Source organism: Ixodes scapularis, unplaced genomic scaffold (genome assembly GCF_016920785.2).
Source record: "Ixodes scapularis isolate PalLabHiFi unplaced genomic scaffold, ASM1692078v2 PGA_scaffold4__175_contigs__length_147842914, whole genome shotgun sequence".
Taxonomy (NCBI): Eukaryota; Metazoa; Arthropoda; class Arachnida; order Ixodida; family Ixodidae; genus Ixodes; species Ixodes scapularis.
This window is the reverse complement of record NW_024609879.1, coordinates 31,829,421-31,848,696: the sequence shown is the minus strand read 5'-3', so window position 1 is coordinate 31,848,696 and position 19,276 is coordinate 31,829,421. Positions and strand designations below refer to the sequence as shown.

At 44.9% G+C, this 19,276-nt stretch overlaps 1 protein-coding gene across 1 annotated transcript in view; it reads left to right on the top strand.

Moving 5' to 3' along the window:
- Positions 1-230: 230 nt before the first annotated feature.
- LOC115330883 (medium-chain acyl-CoA ligase ACSF2, mitochondrial) overlaps positions 231-19,276 on the top strand; it is a 115,647-nt gene continuing 96,601 nt past the window's right edge. Inside the window, exons 1-2 of the mRNA XM_029992919.4 lie at positions 231-313; positions 2,116-2,281. Coding sequence (XP_029848779.4) covers positions 231-313; positions 2,116-2,281 — 249 coding nt within the window. The remainder of the gene's footprint in view (positions 314-2,115; positions 2,282-19,276) is intronic.

The following is a 19,276-nucleotide window of genomic DNA, read 5'->3' as shown; positions in this document are numbered from 1 at the left end:
GGCCGAACAGAAGGGGCATATATTTATATATATAAAAAGAAACAGGCACGTGGAGTTTTGTTAGCACAGACGGGGATAAAGTACAGCTGCAGTGAAAGCATTTTTTCCCTTGCACCCCACTCGATATATCGTGTAATAGGTTCACGTGACCGGCCTCGTGCTCGCGCACTATATATCCCGGCATTGCACATGAATCGGACCCCTCCTTGCTTGTAAAGCTTGCAGTCAAGATGCTCTCGATTCGCGCTAGGGCCGTGATCAATCCTCTACGCTGCATGACAAGGATAAACAGCAAAAAACATAATTGTAAACGGTGAGTCTGACAACTTGTGAAAATTGATGCAACAAAGTTTCCATTTTAGAGTCTCAGAAAAAAAAAAAAAATATTATTTTTGTTTGTGACCTGATTTTTTACGATTTCTCTAAACGCTCAATGTAATAAATAAACCGCTTGATGGTCTGAGACGCACCTGTGAATATAAACTTTCGAAATATTGTGGTGAAAGTAGACACCGTCACAATTTCAATTTAACATTAAAAAAAATGCTTAGTTATAGATGAAGCAAACGAATGTTGAGTGGCTCATGTTCGCAGTATAAAAGGGTCACTGGATTAAAATTACATGGCTATGGGGATATCAGTGCGGTACATTAATGCTGATAACGTTGTTTGCTGCAGTTGCACGGAAGCCCTTAGCCGCACTTAGGTGCGACTCCGGTTTGATTCTACTGTGGCAATGGTGGCCGGGTATCTAGATTTTACTTGTGTTGGACTGCTAACAATGCTTTCGCATACCCGCGGTTAAGGGTGACCGTGGAGGTAGGGTAATAGTCTACTAATTTTTTATCGACTATTATGTTTTAGCTGCGAGGACATTCATCGTCCATGCCAGCTACTACCGGTCGCCTCGTAGCAGAATACTAATACGTTCCAAGCAGTGAAATTACTTGTAATCCTTTGTATTCATTATTACTTTTGCACGCAAACAACTACATACGGTATTAAGTAACTCTGTAGTCAGGCATATATTAATAACTTGATAAATGCTCCATCCCTCACGCGTAATGCTACCGCTCTAAGCGCTGCGCTGTCGAAAAGTAAGGCATCGTCGGCTCCGCCACGTAGCGACATCGGCATCGTCGGTTTTAGGCACGAGCGGAGAGAACGAAGCAACCTTTTGATCAAGCGACACGAAATCGTCGCGAGGTGGCAGATCTACCATCCTAAGCAGTTTGAAAAAGAATTCGGGAGCGCGTGGAACATAGCCTCGAACCGTGCTTGATGCGATACGCGTTGTGGGCTTTTTGAAAACAAGATGGCAGAAATGCTGTGGTACCGCCTGCTGCCTGCAACTCCAGCCACGGGTTGTGCTCTTCAAAGGCAGCACCTGAGAGTGACGTAGGCATTTGCGGCCAGGCGAAGTCCCAAATAACGTTTGACAGATGCGCGCGGAAACAAATATAACAAATAAAAGGTGCACACCAGTAGGTGTTACACTGTAAAACCAGCCTGAAAAATCGGCTCTCGCTTATAGAAGGTTCTACCAATAACCGAGCGTGCATTGATGTGGTGCATTTTAACTTGTAAAATGACGAAGCCACATTCTTTTCCCACAAAAAAGTGAGACCGACAAACGTCTTAATATAAAAGACGCAAGTGCTCGCGGACGACCGAACTAGCGAAATGTAACTTGTGACACAATCTCCCGATAGCTGCAGCAAGCAGTCAACCCAGTGTGTCCTCTGCTTGCTCCTTATATAGGGAAACGACGCCACACGTTCCATTAATCGCTTATTCGGTCATCAGACAACACGTCCTGTGTGAGCAATGGCAATTTCGGTGGTCTCGTTTTTTGAATGAAGAGAACTAGGTAGTAAAGATGACCTTATGTATTTTGTGGGCCCGAATATGAAGTAAATTACTTGCCTGAAGTTGTTGACGAGAAATATGATGGACCACTCCAGCGAAAAACAGATATAATAGCATTTTGAGTACCTGCAGTACCCCCAAAAAAGCAAAACAGAAGTTGAAAGTGTCGATTTTAAAACAGATTGAACGTTCTTTGGTTTGCGCGCACTTCTGTCATAAATTTTTTTTTTCTGCGTGTGGACACAGGGATCTTTCCAAACTCAGCTACTTCCACAATCCCGGAAAAGAGCCTCTGCTAACCTGGACTGCGGGAGATCTGATAGACAGAGCGGCAGACGCCTTCGGGGACACCAAAGCCATCATGTACCCTCATCAGAACATCAGCAAAACATACGCGGAATACAAAAAAGACGTGAGTGAATACTCCGTATATCTATTCATTTTCAGGCACATCTATGAGATTTCAATATTAAGTACGGATCCCTTGATGAAAAATTCCTAATAGTATTTTTAAGTAAAACAAACCGTATGCAAGATAAGCCGATTGAGAGCCACCCATTACTAGCCTTGTCTAACCTCGCCACCAGAATTCCGACTCATCATATTTGGCCACAAATCAGTGCCGAGCTTTCCTTGGCGCACGCTGTAACGTCCCATTACGACACGACGTCATATGACACCACGAATTTACGCAACACCATGACGTCACGTTGCATTGACTTAAAAGGTAACTCGGGTAATCTTTTTTAGGGTTAAGTCGGTTGTTAGTGAATGCAGGTTCCCTGAATTACGAGGTGCCATTTTTTTCGACGCCGTCTTTATTTTTGTAGATATACTATCCCACAGCTTTGTTTCGGGTGAATGCGGCTAGACCTAAACTACCCGCTCGAGCATGATGCCAACCCTACACGGATATCGTGTGACTCAAAGTCAGTATTTCGGACCGCCAAGCGTACGTTTGGCTTTGTCTTAAGTGTAGTTTCGATCAATTAGGTAAGATGCATGCTACTGGTGTTTTACTGCTTTGTTGTGTAGATATAAATTATCTTCAGCTAATAATAACCCACATTTATAAAGTTTTCGACGAAAAGGAAGTTTGCCACGACGAAGGCTGGCTCAAAATGATTTCCCATTTATCTTCTGAGAAGGACAACAATGTTGGAGGTTTGTAATGCACGTTACAAGAGCGTTGGGGAAGCTAATCGTAAGCTCGCGCTGAGCGGGAACGTGGGAATCTAGGGCCGCCAGTGAATTCCACTTTCGGCACCACGGCGCGCTTGAGGGAGCGGGGAGTCAATCATCTTCGTGCACAATTGCCGAAGAACACTTTAGAGCTAGGGCCTCTAAATCAAAACAGAGCAAGCAGAAATCGTCCGCTTGGATGGCAAAAAAAAGGAAACAGAAAATCGCGGTGAACGATGCAGCATTACGAACAAAAAACCGCCTTGGAACCCAAAAAAGACATTAGGGCAGAAGTTTGCTTGACAAAAAGCCAACGCTTGACAAAGCCTCCTCAGAAAGTGGCGGTAACCATTTTTTTAATATTGTTTATCGACTGGATCGAGGTTTCTCAATAGTTTAATATTTTGTAAGTGCTCGTACTTAGTCCCGCAACTTGATATTATTGATTTACTTGGTTCGACGTTTCCCGGAGTCACCCTTTATCGTGACACCATTTCGTGAGAGAGTGACTTCACGTAACCAAACGTTCGATGACACAGAGACGTTAGGTGGCACCACGGGGTGACATCGTGCCGTCATGTTGCGTGGCGCAAGAGCTGGATGTCACACCGTGACGTCATATGACCCTGACTACACCCGACCTAAGTTCACGTCATGAAGTGACCTGCTTTCCCGCTTCTACGTCTCGTTACGTCACGTGCAATCTGAAATTGTGGTATCACAGAAACGTCAGATCACGGCATGATGTCACGGAGGACCCAAAAATGATATCCATACGACTGCCCTTGTGTTAAAACGCCTGAGACTGTGTGTGAAAAAAACCTTGAAAGAACCAAAAGTAGAAGAGACAGGGAAACAAGTCAGCCAGACGACGTCTGGCTAACTTTTTTCAAGCGAAAGTAGAATAGACAGACAGTCTTTTTCTATCATTTCGGCCAACTGCAAAACAAGAATAGCCTTGCCTGAAAGTGTTGAAGAATATAAGTACTGATAATTATACTTCTCGTGCCATTGAAAATTAAAAAAAAAATGTAGCACTATGGTTAAGGCCAGTAATATGTTGCAGGCTTTGTACTTTATTCCGACGATTCATTAAATATGTTGTGCGGCATTAATAAACATTATATCTTTCGTTTATCAGGCGGCTCTATGGGACCCGCCTGATAGTCTTTCGCAAATAGGTCTGAGAGGCTTAAAAATTTGACACTAAGGCTTCAAGCAAACAACTACACTAAGCTTAACAAAAATAATGAAAATGAACTTCGTGGACTCTCATTTAAACATGAAATAAAGTGCTGGAGATTTCGCGTGACGAATCAAGGACGGGCATGAAATGAAACAGGCATTTTCATGGTGGAACCATGAGGGAGAATCCTGTACTTATATGCATACTGTTTTTAGTTCTGTTCACACCAATCCCGAGTGTAAATTGCTTTCAGAAGATCCAAACCCTGTCACTGATTGTCTTTTGTTGTTCGGATTTAGGGTACAATGTCCTATTGCATGATGAAATTTAGGGAATACGTGTTGGAATCGAATTGCATTGCGTCATTCATAACTTTCACGGTGGAACGGAAAGCTATGACAAACAGTTTTCTCAACAGCGTTAAAGCTATGTATGACACTTTCTTACTGGATTCATCCCCGTATTACGACACCGCTAATGAAATATATCTGTGATTTTTTTCTTCGACAGAATTGGTTTTGAAGTGTTTTTTTACGCGATGTTTTATGTACGCCTCGCCAATTGGTTACAAAACAATTTGCCTAGTTAAATAGTGAAGATGGCATATTACATTGCTGGGAAATCGCGTTGAATACAGGAACGTTCTAGCAACACATGACATGTCACGTGACGTCAATTTCCTCCCTAAATTTAGTGGAAAAGGGAACTGGTGTGGAAGTAACGTGACGTGTATATTGCTACTAAATATAGAAGATAAGTTAAATTGCCGTATCGGTCACGAGACATCAGATCACGCAACGTAAACTTGCCCACTACAATTAGGGAGGAAGTTGAATTGCAGTATAGCTCAGGGTACGTTATTTTGTCACTAAATTCAGCGTGGAAATTTTCGTCACGTGACCTGATGTAATGCGACAATTGTGTTCGTCAAATCTAGCGGAGAAACGAAAAAGGTGTTTAGGTCTGTGACGTCCCATAATGGAACACTGCTCGCGTTGCTATATAGCACGTCACTGCCGACAGCTTCGCAAAATATGGTTTCAAAAAATTTGGCTTCATATAATGCAGCGTCATGAAATCCGAAGCAGCTAGGTAAAGGATGTTTCACGTCATAAAAACATAACCAAGGTACACTCAATTGAAGCCCCTTCCTTTTAATTTTAAGGCCAGTTCTCGTTAAACTATTCTCTTCGTACATTTTTGCGAGAGCGTAACAGCAGACATCAAAAGTACGTTATAATTCTGGACCTATACATGGCTTGTGATGACACGCCGCAGCAAAAGCTCATTGCCGAACTTTGCTCAATACTAACACGCGATAAAATATTACCATGACTTGAAGATTAATTTTTTAACCGAAGAAAATATTTTTAAATAAACTGGTGTAAATCATTTCAGTTCAATATGTCCTAAGAGGTTCTTCACGGGTTCCTCCTCGGTTCGCTGTGTTTTTAATCTTAGGTAAATGATAGAGACTGGACATTACACGTCGATTAGGTCTTTTTTCGGATACTAATATTAAATACTCAGCAGTGCGGCTACCTTCAGACCGGCAATGAATAGGTTCCTGACTTAAAACAAATGTTGCTGTATTTAATGCTTACTTTTATTCTGTTTTCGCTAACTGTGACAAGTTTAATATCAGTGAAAACATGGCACGTTTCTTACATAAAAACCTAATATTTTTATGATCTAGAGGTTAAAGCTTGGTTCAAGCTTTAAAAAAAGCTTTAAGTTAGACCATACCTTTTTTATGGTCTGGAGATTAAAGCTTTAAAAAAATGGTCCTGATAGCATTCTAAATCAGTTCGTGCATCGGTATGCATAACTGTCGGCACCTTCTCTAATAATACATTGATGGTATCTCCCTATCCCCAATAGCCTTGCCTATGATTAAATTATGGAGCGATGGCTGGGCCTGTCATTAAATAATGTCGCCAACAGCAATGAATACCTTTCAGCCCATGTCCTACGCAGGCACTTCGTGTAAGGAGATGGAACTTAATATTGCCAACCACATTACCTTGTCTCCACAAACGCGACCAATGAACTCACAACATCTTAGCACCACTTTAGGAAATGACGCTCTACAGTTCCGATATTTGGATATGTACTTGACAAAGTGATGTAATTTTTCTAAAATTTAATAAGGCATCTTATTTGGTACCTTATGGAAACTTTACAGGTCTATAAGCATATATCCGTCTTAATCACTTCATCGTCATATGGATATGATCCTATTTCGTGTTGGGTGCTCAGTAATACTGAATGTCTCGTCTCGCGCACCAGATGGAAGTGTTCCAGGGCCGTTGCTGTTTGTAATTTACATAACGACATTGTCACTTGTCTTATCCAAACTGCAAAAATTACTGTCTTTGCAACAATTGTATCTTATTTCAAAACGTAACTCTTGCTTAGTTAACTAAAACTTTTGGGTGATACTTTGAATTTTAAGATCAATGTTGAAAACAATAATGTATTTTCAATTAACCATCAAAAACTTTTGTTTTACGAATAATAAATAATCTGCCTTACCACAAATAAATATTGTGACGTACCGAAAAAATATTTTTATAAATTTTGAATTGGCTCAGCCATATACGCAACAAATCCTTGCCGGGCTTCAGAAAGAGGTATTTGGTAAGAAATAAATTGAAGCCTTCTCCTACATAGGGAACACTACTAGCATATAATTACTTTATTGGACGCAACTAGATTATGGTAGTTGATTTTGAAACCCGGATACAAAAACAATACGGAAAAATATAGAAATATAGACACCTGCAGCAAGAAAGTAAATTGTGGCTCTCCCTCCTTCATAATGGATGTGAACAAAGTACCGGCTCTGGAGCGCCGCCGTGAAATAAATAAACGTTTAAATTATTTCTGTAACTAAAGGTTACTCCTTGATACACAAAGGATTTTGCTACTAGAAGTTATCATAAGCATTTTTTGAAACGCTTCTTTTGCAGTGATTACTTTGTATAAATCGTCCTTTTTCTCTTGCGCAATTAAAAACAGAATTCTTTTCCCTTAAACGTATTCCATCTACTGATGTTTTCTCATTACGGGACAACGTATTTAAACTACTTTACGTTAATTATTATTTTTTTTTTCTTGCAGAGCCATTCCTTGGGCTCGCCCACATATGTGGTTATCATTGTAAATGCTTTCCTATTATACTATTATACTATTACACTCACATACTATTATACTATTATACTATTATACTCACATTACTGCAATTTTTTCAACTATTTCTTTTTTTACTTTTTACTAACTTTTTGTTTTATGCCTTTTTTTTAAGCCTAGGGGCTCATTTGCTTGTTTTTTGTTCTCTGTTTTTGCCCAGTGTTCGTGTCTCCATAAGTTGGTTCGGATTTCCTTTTTCGTGTTAATGTTTCCAGTGAGAGTGGGCATTTATACAGAAATTAAAGACTTCCTAACAATGATGTATTATTCTTTTTATAATCTTTTCATATTAATAGCAATATTATTTTATTCAGAAATGTACATCAAAGTAAAACATCCACTTCGCAAAACGTCTCGCCTGCATGTGCATATTGTCATGGTCGTTGCCGGACGTTGAGTGAAGAGGAAAAAGATAACGGAAGGGAAGAAAAAAGAGGATGAGGGGCTCGTCAGAGAGAGCGGCACGCAGGGCTCGGGACAGTCGAAGTCGAATCGCAGACCATCCGGGACGAGCACCATCGACCTCCGTCGGGGTTCCCAGGCTCCGAGAGGCGAAACATCGGCCGAGACTCGAGGACACAGCAACGACCTCCGACGGGGTGCCCACACCCCAGAGATACAATTGCGCTGCTTCCAAGCGCTCGAGGCGCCGGCCCGTACGAGGTCGACTCAGCTGCACGCAAAGCAACCGGCGACAACAAAAGGAACCCTCAAGGCCCGGGCTCCGTCCGACTCGCTGACCACCCGGCTACCCAAGTGAATGACTGCTCGATCCGAACGACTGACCGACTACCCTCCGACACTCTGACCACTCGACCACCACATTGACTGCCCGACTGCCTGCTCCCTCAACCAATCAACGACGTGCGCGTCAAGTAAAACTTTTGTGCTCGAATAATTCTAACGTAATTAGCATTGTATATATTCTTCTCATTCAATCTCCTTTCGTTGCCTAGTGAAAGCTTATATAACGCATCCAAATTGTCTCCGTGTGATTACTTAACCCCTCTCAATCACAACCGACATGACAATTTGGCGTCCGCGACAGGACGGAGACACTTTGTATTGTTAAGAAGTATTTACAAAGCAATGGGTTTAAAAGATATTGTAGAAGTTGGCAAGGCATTGGGCATCTAGGCCGATGAACTAAAAGTGTGGGCGGAAGAAAAATATGCGCATGAACAGGAAGAAAGAGCCAGCCGCTGAGAGACTCGCGACTAGAGATAAGAGAGAGAGGGAACCGAGGATATTGCGAGCTGAAACGGCGGCTGCGGCAACCACTACTGAAACCTCAGAGGGACATGGCAACGGGAGAATGAACTCCTCTCATCTCTGTCCCCGGAAGCTCATACCTTTTTTTGACGAAAGGAGGGATGATCTCGGCGCATACTTGAAGCGTTTCGAATGCATCGCTGGGGGAGAGGAGTGGCCAGAAGCCAAGTGGGCGACAGCTCTGAGCACGTGTCTTACAGGAGAGGTGCTGAAGCTGTATGGTACACTATCTCGACAGGATTCGTTGAGTTATGAAGCAACCAAGAAAGCTCTTTTTGATAGGTTTCCATTTGCAACAGAGGGATATAGGGAGAAATTCAGGAGCTCGAAACCCGAAGAAGGGAAAACGGCTAGTCAGTACGCGGCCGGCCGACTGCAAGATTACATTGACAAGTGGATGGAGGTAGGAGGGACGCCTTCAACGTATGAAGCGCTGCGAGATAAGATCTTGACAAAACAATTTATGTCGCAATGCCACGCGAGGCTTACTGTTTTTCTTTTTTTTTTTTAAAGAGAGAGATTGTAAATGTCTTAAGTCAATGGCTGCGGCCGTCGACAGATTTCTAAAAGCAAAACAATGGAAGAACCTATCCTCCTTTAGAGATGATCCGAAAGTCGCGTCGTCCAACAGAGGAGCCTCAGACCAGTCAACGTTTTCTAAGCCGAAGTGTTTCTAATGTGGAAGGCTAGGCCACAAATCACCTCAGTGCCGAAGCGGGTACAAACAAAAGATTTCTTCTTGCCCGCTCTGCCGAAGGGAAGGACATGACGCGAAATACTGTCCCAAGAAACGTCAGGATAGACCACAAGTATCGTGTTTTGTTGATCCGGTATCGGGTAAGAGCACAGTGACCAAATCAGTGCACACCACAGAGCAACTAAACCCTCCTCCTATCCAAGATATCGAGACTTGACTAATCAGTGCAGTCCATAAACAGACGAGATTGATCGAAGCTAACAATATGCCTGTCGTAGGTGGTTTGCTAAAGCAAAGACCGGTGAGTATGCTGCGCGATATAGGCAGTAACACAGTAATCGTTCGAAGCAGCCTAGTTGAAGATGTCAATAACACGGGTAAAACGGGCGCTGTGATTCTTGTAAATGGAGCGAAATTGCAATTACCAGTGGCGAGAGTGACACTCTGCTGCCCGTATTTTACTGGAGATTTACTCATGAAATGCATGGACCCACCGCTCTACGACGTAATTGTAGGAAACGTTGAGGGAGCCCGAAGAGCCGATGAACCTGATGTTAATTGGAATGGACAAAAGATGCAACCAATCTCAGAAGGAGAGAAGACTGATATCCGAAAGGACTCGATCGATATGAGCAGTGTATCAGCCGCACATAGATTGATCCCATCGGGTAAGACGAATGCATCTAGCGAAGTAAAAAGGAAAGAAGTGACCTCTGAGCTACTAAACGAGAGGCAGAAATCTGATAACACGTTGCAGGTCTGTAGAAACAAAATAGGTCAAGTGTACAACACGAAGGATGGATCGAGGTACAACTTTTACATCTCGAAAGGAGTACCCTGCTGACGATTCGAACAACAGGGTGGAAAGTCGTTCAAGCAGGGGGTCGTTCCAACCCCACTGAGACGTTATGTTCTAGAGGTGGTCCATGATAGGGTGATGGCGGGCCACCAGGAGATCAAACGAACCATTGACATAGTATTAGAGGCTTTCTTTTGGCCAGGAGTCCAAGCCGACATTAAGAGGTATGTCAGATCATGCGATACGTGCCAGAGGGCCACCCCGAAGGGGAAACTAAAAAGGGGCACCACTTGGGCAAAGGCCAGTGATTGATACTCCGGTAAAAGGGTGGCCATGGACCTGATAGCTCTACTCCCAGTTACCTCAAGTAGCGGAAATCGGTACATCCTTACGATGGTGGATTTTGCAACGAGATATCCCGATGCCGTTGCTTTACCGTCATGCGATTCGCGCGCCGTCGCGGAGGGATTACTAAAGGTTTTCTCCCAAGTGGTTTTTCCCCGGCATTTCTTAACGGATCAAGGCACAAGCTTCACATCCGGATTGATGCAAGAATTGACAGAATTCCTATCGATTCAGAAATTACAAACCACACCCTATCATCCTATCTGTAATGGATTGGTAGAGAGGTACAATTGCACTTTGAGACAGATGTTGACCAAGATGAGAAAGGAGAAGCCACGTACTTGGGATCGGTACCTAGCACCTTTGCCATTTGCGTACCGCGAGGTGCCTGAATCTAGTCTAGGCTTTTCCCCGTTTGAGCTCAGTTACGGCCGCCATATTCAAGGACCGCTGACGATCCTAAAGGAGGTGTGAACTCGAGATGAACTAAGAACCCGCCTCAAGAGGACGTATGGATTCGTTCTTGACCTGCGCAGCCGTCTCGAGAAAACTATGGAACTGGCTCACAAACGTTTAGCATCAGCAAAAAGATACCAGAAGAAGATGTATGACAAGAAAACTGTGAAGAGAGACTTGAAAGTAGGCGACCGCGCCCTGCTGTTAATACCTTCGAAGAACAACACGCTGCAATCGTAATGGAAGGGCCCCTACAGATTGGTGAGAAAGAAAAAAACAAGGCCGATTATGAGGTTGATCTAGGACACGCCACCAAGCTCTTTCATATCTACATGCTCAAGCGGTATGAAGAACGTGAGGCAGCAGGCGCGGCAGAGCAAGTGCCGTCAGTGATAGCCATTCAGGACACAAGTGATCAACCACTTCCATGACTTTACCTGAGAAGTGCAGAGGGAATAAAGCAAGTGACACTAGCTGACGATCTCAGTCGAAAACAGCGGGAAGACATCACAGACGTTCTGGAGAAACACACTACAATATTCTAGGGTGTGCCGGGGCGTACACATCTGCTGAAATGTAAGCTGCAGCTGACCACAGATGAACCCATTCGTACGCCTCAAGACCCGGTTCCGTTTTTTATGGAGCGCGTAATAGGAAAAGAGGTAGACGAAATGCTTAAACCAAAGGTAATTGAGAAGTCCACTCCTGCGTAGTGTTCGCCCTTGATTCTCGTAAAAAAGCCAGACGAGACCTATCGGGTTTGCATTGAGCTCCGCCGGCTGAACGACATTCTAGTCTTTGATGCGGAACCCATTCCCCGAGTAGATGCCGTATTTGCCGAGTTAGGCAATCGAGTTTATTTTTCTAAGTTCGATCTCTCCAAGGGGTATTGGCAGATCGCCCTTTCGAATGACTCAAAGGAGAAGACTGCACATGATTGTAAACCTGAGACTGGGGCACGAAGCGAACACAACAGAAGGTAGTAAAAGAGGAGGCAACGTCGTTGCCTCCTCTTTTACTACCTTCTGTTGTGTTCTCTTCGTGTTCCAGTCTCAGGTTTACAATCATGTTCAACTTACACCAGCTCGCCTGCACTCTGACTCTTTTTTCGTAGAAGACTGCGTTTTCCACGTCGTCGGGATTGTATCAATTGGGGTATATGCCGTTTGGTATTAAAACTGCATCCGCAGTCTTTACGTGACTCATGCTAGAGGTGCTGTCAGGAATCGACAGGGTCCGACATTACATTGATGATGTCTTGATTGCGACCGATTCCTGGGAAGAGCATGTCTCTGTACTCGAGCGAGTTCTTCAAAGGATTGAGGACGCGGGGTTAACCCAGCAAATGTGAGGTTGGAATGAGGCACGTCACTTTTCTTGGAGATCGACTCGGGAACGGTAAGCTCGCGCCTATTCCGGAGACGTTGGACAAGGTGGTAGGATCTCAGCGACCCTCAACGAAAAAACAAGTGAGGTCATTTTTGGGACTCATCGGTTATTACCGGCAGGTCATCGCGAATTATGCAGAAAAAAGTTTGCCTCTGGTCGAACTGATAACAAAGAAGAAGCCCAATAGTGTCTGTTGGACCAACAGGCAAGAAAAGGTTTTCCATGAGTTGAAGAAGGCGCTATCAGAGGGACCGATCCTCAAAGCGCCGGATCCCACCAGGAAGTTTGTACTTCGAACTGATGCTTCAGATCGCTGTCTCCGAGCTATGTTAATGCAGAGGCACGAGTCATTTTGGCATCCAGTCGCGTGCACTAACAGAAAGTTGGTATCCAGGGAGAAGAACTATGCACCGTTGAAAAGGAAGCTCTAGCTTTGGTCTGGGCCGTCTGGGACATTCAAAAGTTCCATCTTTATCTGTATGTCAAGACATTCGTAGTTCAAAGCGACCACCAGCCTTTGCAGTATATAAACAAAATGAAAGCTTGAAATAGCAGGCTGCTGAGGTGGAGTTTGCTTTTGCAGGAGTACGCGTTTTCAGATGAGTATATTAAGGGAGTTGACAACGTGGGAGGTGACTCCCTGAGCCGTGTGTAATATTATTAGAATAGTGGTGGTGAATGGCCTGATCTAGGACGTTACGTCAAGATAGGGCGAGGTGTCTGGTTTCTGTACCAGTGATACAGAAGAGAAGTAACTGGCCAGTCGTATCCATATTTCATTTTTCATGTTTTTGGTAATTTTGTGCAGCTGGTACGGCCTTACTTTTTCAGTCTCGTTGATGACTTCAGTTGAAAGTTTAGTGTCGTACAATATTTCAAAGTTAAATATAGCGTTTAAGGTGGCATTGTACACAACCTGATTTGAGGAAATTTTGATTTGATTTGTGTGCGCGAATTATGGATTTTTAATTGAGTGTGCGCACCGGGCTCAGTTGTGTCTAGTTGTTTGACACCGAACTAAAACATTTGTGCTGAACTGCTGGACTCTGTGGATTTTTGTGTCCGTAATGGACGCATGTAGCTTAGTTTTTTTTCCCAAAAATAAAGAAAAAAAACTTAAAGAGGGGGCCTGTGTCATGGTCGTTGCCGGACGTTGAGTGAAGAGGAAAAAGATAACGGAAGGGAAGAAAAAAGAGGATGAGGGGCTCGTCAGAGAGAGCGGCACGCAGGGCTCGGGACAGTCGAAGTCGAATCACAGACCATCCGGGACGAGCACCGTCGACCTCCGTCGGGGTTCTCAGGCTCTGAGAGGTGAAACATCGGCCGGGACTCGAGGACACAGCAACGAGCTCCGTCGGGGTGCCCAGACCCCGAGAGATACGATTGCACTGCTTCCAAGCGCCCGAGGCGCCGGCCCGTATGAGGTCGACTCAGCTGCGCGTAAAGCAACCGGCGACAACAAACGGAACCCTCAAGGCCCGGGCTCCGTCCCACTCGCTGACCACCCGGCTACCCAAGTGAATGACTGCTCGATCCAAACTACTGACCGAATGCCCTCCGACACTCTGACCACCTGACCACATCGCTGACTGCCCGACTGCCTGCTCCCTCAACCAATCAACGTCGTGCGCGTTAAGTAAAACTTTTGTGTTCGAATAACTCTAAAGTAATTAGCATTGTATATATTCTTCTCATTCAATCTCCATTTGTTGCCCAGTGAAAGCTTATATACCGCATCCATATTGTCTCCGTGTGATTACTTAACAACTCTCAATCACAACCGACATGACACTATGAATTGTTTGCTCGTTATCTGAACTTCGCCATTGCAAATATCACTTCAGCCCTGATATGTTACGCGATCGCCTCAGCCTTTCATCTCCTTCAGCCCGTCAGTCCGCTTAGCCCTTCAAATTCATTCAGTCCGTCAAGCCCCTTTACCCTCAAAAGCGTTTCAGCTCTTCGGATCCTTCAGCCCTTCAGCTCTTAGACATCCAAATGACTGTGAACCATAGAACAAGAATGCAGTTTACAACGTTATTCTATGTTTATTTCGTACATTGAGTTTATGCATTCTGTAACAAAAAAAAAACACGGTAAAAACCAACCTATGTTCTAGCTAAGGTATGTGGACGCATCACCCCGCACTCTATATCACCCTCCTCCTCCGCCGGGCGCATTATAGCTACGAATACATTTAATAACGAAGTGCGCTTCATCAGATGCGCGCACGCTGTTCTGATTACGGCGCAAAGGAGAACGGCATTGCGGCAAGCGCGCATCTTACGCACGCTCTTTCATGGACGTGACGGACGAGGAGGGAGATACCGCGTGCTGAGGGTGCGTCCACGAGTCTGAGCACCGACGCTGCCGCTCCGCCGCTTGGCTCGCTGCCCGTTAGACTGCGCGGGCTACACTGCTTGGTGGTTGCTCGCGAATTCCAGAACATATCGCTATCCACTATACTTAAACCCGGAGGCAAGCAGTTGAAGACCAAAGCGATCACGTCAAATGGGGAGAAGAGAGTCCTTTGTCGCAAAAAAATATCTTTCGAAATACTCGCAATGTCACGGGCTGAACTCCTGAGATGTACAGTAGTTTAATAATGAAACCAAGCAAGGTGCACGACAAGCAGACGTGTACTTTGTCTGTAACAGGTATAGCGTATACCACGAACGCGAAACCATCTTACGCCGCCCTTGAGATATTTCAAGCACTGTCACGATGTCGTGCCTGCCGCCGTCGATGTAGCGTCTCCGGTGTTTTTTTGTTTTCTTTTTTTCCTCTAGCTGCGTGCGCTTCTGAAGACGGACGCACAAAGAGGTTCAACAAACAGGGTACTGAGAGTCCTTGTTTATACGTACACTGAGCTCCTCTAGAAAATAGGTCCCATGCATAGGACGGGAAGCAGGCACTGAGCGTCCTCTCATCGCGGCCGCCCGATACAAAATTACCAAGCTGCTTTTCCGACGCATATATCCTAAAGGGTCACGTGCTATCTCCCACAGAACAATTAAAAGGGTCCTTATGGGTGCCGTGCTTTAAGAAAAAAAAAAACAGAATGAACAGGCAGATACAAAGAATTATGACGGGTATCCGAAGCCCTCTAGAAATATTTGAAGGGTACGCAGAGTTTTTAAAAAAACTTCTAAAAAGACCTAAAATCTCATAGAATGTTTTGAAAGATACGTCAAAACAATTTAAAAACCGTGGTGTGCTCCATAGACGATTTTTAAAATATGCTCTTTTTAATCTACGCCATGAGCACACTGCCATCTTTGATCTAGGAAATCGCCTCCTTTGGCGCACAGTACCCTACCACACTCCGCGTGGATACCTTACTCGAGCCACCAGTTCATCAGGGACCTTACCGCGTATCCTCGTCCGAATGCAGGCTTATACAATAAGAGGTAGAGAACATGCTCTCAAAAGGCATTGTGCAACACTCATCTGGCCCCTGGTCGTTGCCTGTTGCATTAGTGCGGAAGAAGGATGCGAAATGGAGGATTTCCGTGGACTATTGACGCCTAAACAAATTCACAAAAGGACGCCTATTTACTGCCACGCATTGATGCAACCCCAGACTGTTTGCATGGAGCCGAATATTTTTCTACCATTGACCTTTGCCCACTGTACTGGCAAATTAATGTCGCCGAATCAGTCAGGGAAAAGCTGCTTTTTTAACTCTAGATGCCCTCTACGAATTCAAAGTTATGCCATTTGGTCTCAGCAACGTCCCCGTTACTTTCAAAATATTGATGGACTGTATATTGAAAGGTTTAAAATGGTCAACTTGTCTTGGTTATCTCGACTACGCAATTATTTTTTCAAGCACATTTTCATCCCATCTGACCCGCTTGGTGATTTTCCATCATCCCATCTGACCCACTGGGTGATTTTCCCTAATTCTAGTCTGCAGTTCGAACTCTTCAAATTGCCGCTTCAGCAGTTACATAAAGTTTTGGGTCATCTAATAGATAAAAATGGTTTCCAACCGCACCCCAATAATTTTAAAGCTGTATACGAATTCCCCAAACCACGCTCATCTGAAGACCTACGAAGCTTTATAGGACTGTGCTAATATTTCCGGCCTTTTGTATAACATTTTCCATAAATTTCGCGGTCCATTTAAATAGGTACTAAAAATATGTTCGAATTTATTTAGCAACCGAACCAAGCTAACGCGTTCAAACACATGAAAATTGTTCTTACGCCCAGCCCCATCTTAGGCCATTGTGATGACTTTGCCACCACCTAGCTACGGTCTTACGGACTTGTGCCAGTTGCCACGGAATAGGTGCTATTCTGTCTCAAAATCACGCAAAACCAAATTGAAGGGTTACTTGCGCTAGTCGCGCCCTTTACTCAGTTGAGAAAAACTACAGAATCACTTTTCGAGAGTGTCTGGCTGTCGTCTGGGCAGTCACAAAATGTCGCTCCAACCTGTTCGGTCGCCCGTCCTCCGTCATTAGAATCAACATGCCTTGTTGGTCAATTTGGATATTGGTCCCTTAGACTCCAAGAGTACAATTTCATCGTCATTTACAAATCCGGACAGCTCCACCAGGACGCAGAGTGCCTCTACTGTCCCCCTGTAGACCCGGTTGACCCCATCGACTATGACCATGCTATTCATGTTCTTTCTATATCAACCGTCCTCAACGTTGGCCACGAACAGCGCAAAAATACAGCTCTGCGAGCCATTTTTGCCGATGTGACCACGGGCAAAACTAACCTTCTTCTGGCCTGTACTTTATCATACACGGCGTTCTCCGCAGACGAAATTTCCGATCGGCCAAGCTTCCTTGGCTTCTAGGAATACCTAAACACAAACTAATTACCTTTCTCGGTGGCTTGCATGATGCTTAATCATCCGGCTACTTAGGTGTTAGAACATACGCTCCAGTTAAGCGACGAGCTTACTAGCCGGACCTGTACAGGTTTGTGAAGCGCTACTTCTCTTCATGTGACTTCTACCAGCGCCGAAGGACGACATCTTCACGTCCCGCTGGACTTCTCCAACCTATCCAACCCCCAGAACACCCGTTCCACCGCGTAGGAGTTGATCTTCTTGGGCAATTCACCACCTCCTGAGACGGTCACCCCTGGATCGCAGTCGCTGCCGATTACACCACACACTCCGCGATCACGAAGCCACTTCTGACCGGAACAGCTGTTGATGTTGCCAAGTTTGTTTTCTAGAAGACATTATTCTTAAGAACAGAGCGCCTGGAGGGCTTCTCTTTGACCTGGGACGGCCCTTGGTATCTCACGTTGTGAGCGAAATTTTGTGCTTCTAATGTTTAAAAGACAACGACGGCTTACCACCAGCAAGCAAACGGGGTGGTGAACGCCTTAATAGGACTGCAAGGAAGAAAATACACAGGCGAGCTGGTTAGGAACATTATTAAAAGGAAATTTGAGACTGGGACACACACAAAAAAAAAACGAACAGCACGAGCCATAATCTCAAACGCAGCTGAGTTTAATCACAGGACTATTCCAATAAATATCCGTCCACACGAAAGAAGGAAAGAAGGAAGGAGGAAAGAGACAACCCCCACGGAGCTAGAGACAGCCCTCAAGGAGCCCCCTATGCTTCGAGCCGAGCCAGCCCGCGAGCCAGCCCACACATAATATATATGGGGGCTGGCTCGGCGGGAAGGGCGGAGGGGCTTATTTCATGTGTGGGCTAGCTCTCACGGCCTTGAAGAAGCTTGTAATTCAGGTCCTTGGGAACCGGTCTTGTTTCAGGGCGGTGTTTTTGTCTGTGTGGGGATAGTGTCTCTCTGTTTACCTCCCTGGGGTTGTCTCTTTCTTTCTTTCTTTCTTGTTTTTGTGTGGAGGGGTATCTATTGGCGTTCAACTGTGGATAAATTAAGCTGCGTTCGAGATTTTGTGTCGTGCTCTTGGTTTCTAGGGGCGAAGCTCCTTAGGGGCTAGTCATGTCCGTATGTCCGTCCGATGTCTGGCGTCGGGTGCTCGTGCTGACGAGCACGTGAGCACGTGCTCCCGTGCTCGTAAAGGGCAAAAAAAAACCCCATCTCCACGTGGTGAATGATGTTGATTGGGGCGAAGCTCTGGTGGTTCCTGTCTGCGTAGACGCTGAGCCGCAGTATGCCGAGCCTTTCGTTCGTTTTCGTCCATGTCAGAAAGAGAATGCGTGGTATGGAATTTGGTTATATTCGCATTTGAGCATTTGACCGCAGCGTGACATGGATGAAGACGAACGAAAGGCTCGGCATGCTGCGGCTCAGCGTCTACACAGCCAAGCACCACCAGAGCTTCGGCCCAATCAACATCATTCACCATGCGGAGATGCGGTTCATTTTTTTTATTTGCCCCAGTCTCAGGGTGTCTTTCAATGATGTTATTCGAACACTAGGTGACATGCTTGCTATGTTCATTTGCTGTAACCATTAAAATTGGGACTGAGCACTAGCTTACGTCACTTTCGCTTACAATTCGTCTCACCATGACACCACCAGCGACTCTTTCTTCTATTTTATCCTGGCGGTGAGCCCACCCTCATGTTCGACACTTTTTCCACTACAGCCCCAAAGCTACGCTTACAGAGCACGTATCGGACACAATACCATGTGCTGAAGAGGCCAGACAATTGTTTCGGCTCCCTGCTCTGGATTCCCAAGAACAGCAATGTTCTCATTACTACAGCACGCACGGCGAGTGTTATATTCTCTATGTGGCATAGTTTTGATCTTGACACCAGAAAGTCGAGCTGGACTTGCTGAGATATCGCTAACCCGCTGTTGTGGTCCTTATCGCGTTTTCACTCGAACATGTGACGTCAATTACGTCCTGGAATATGTTGAGCATTCCAAGGATAGGTGGCACACGCGAGCACACACCGTGAACGTCCTCCGACTGA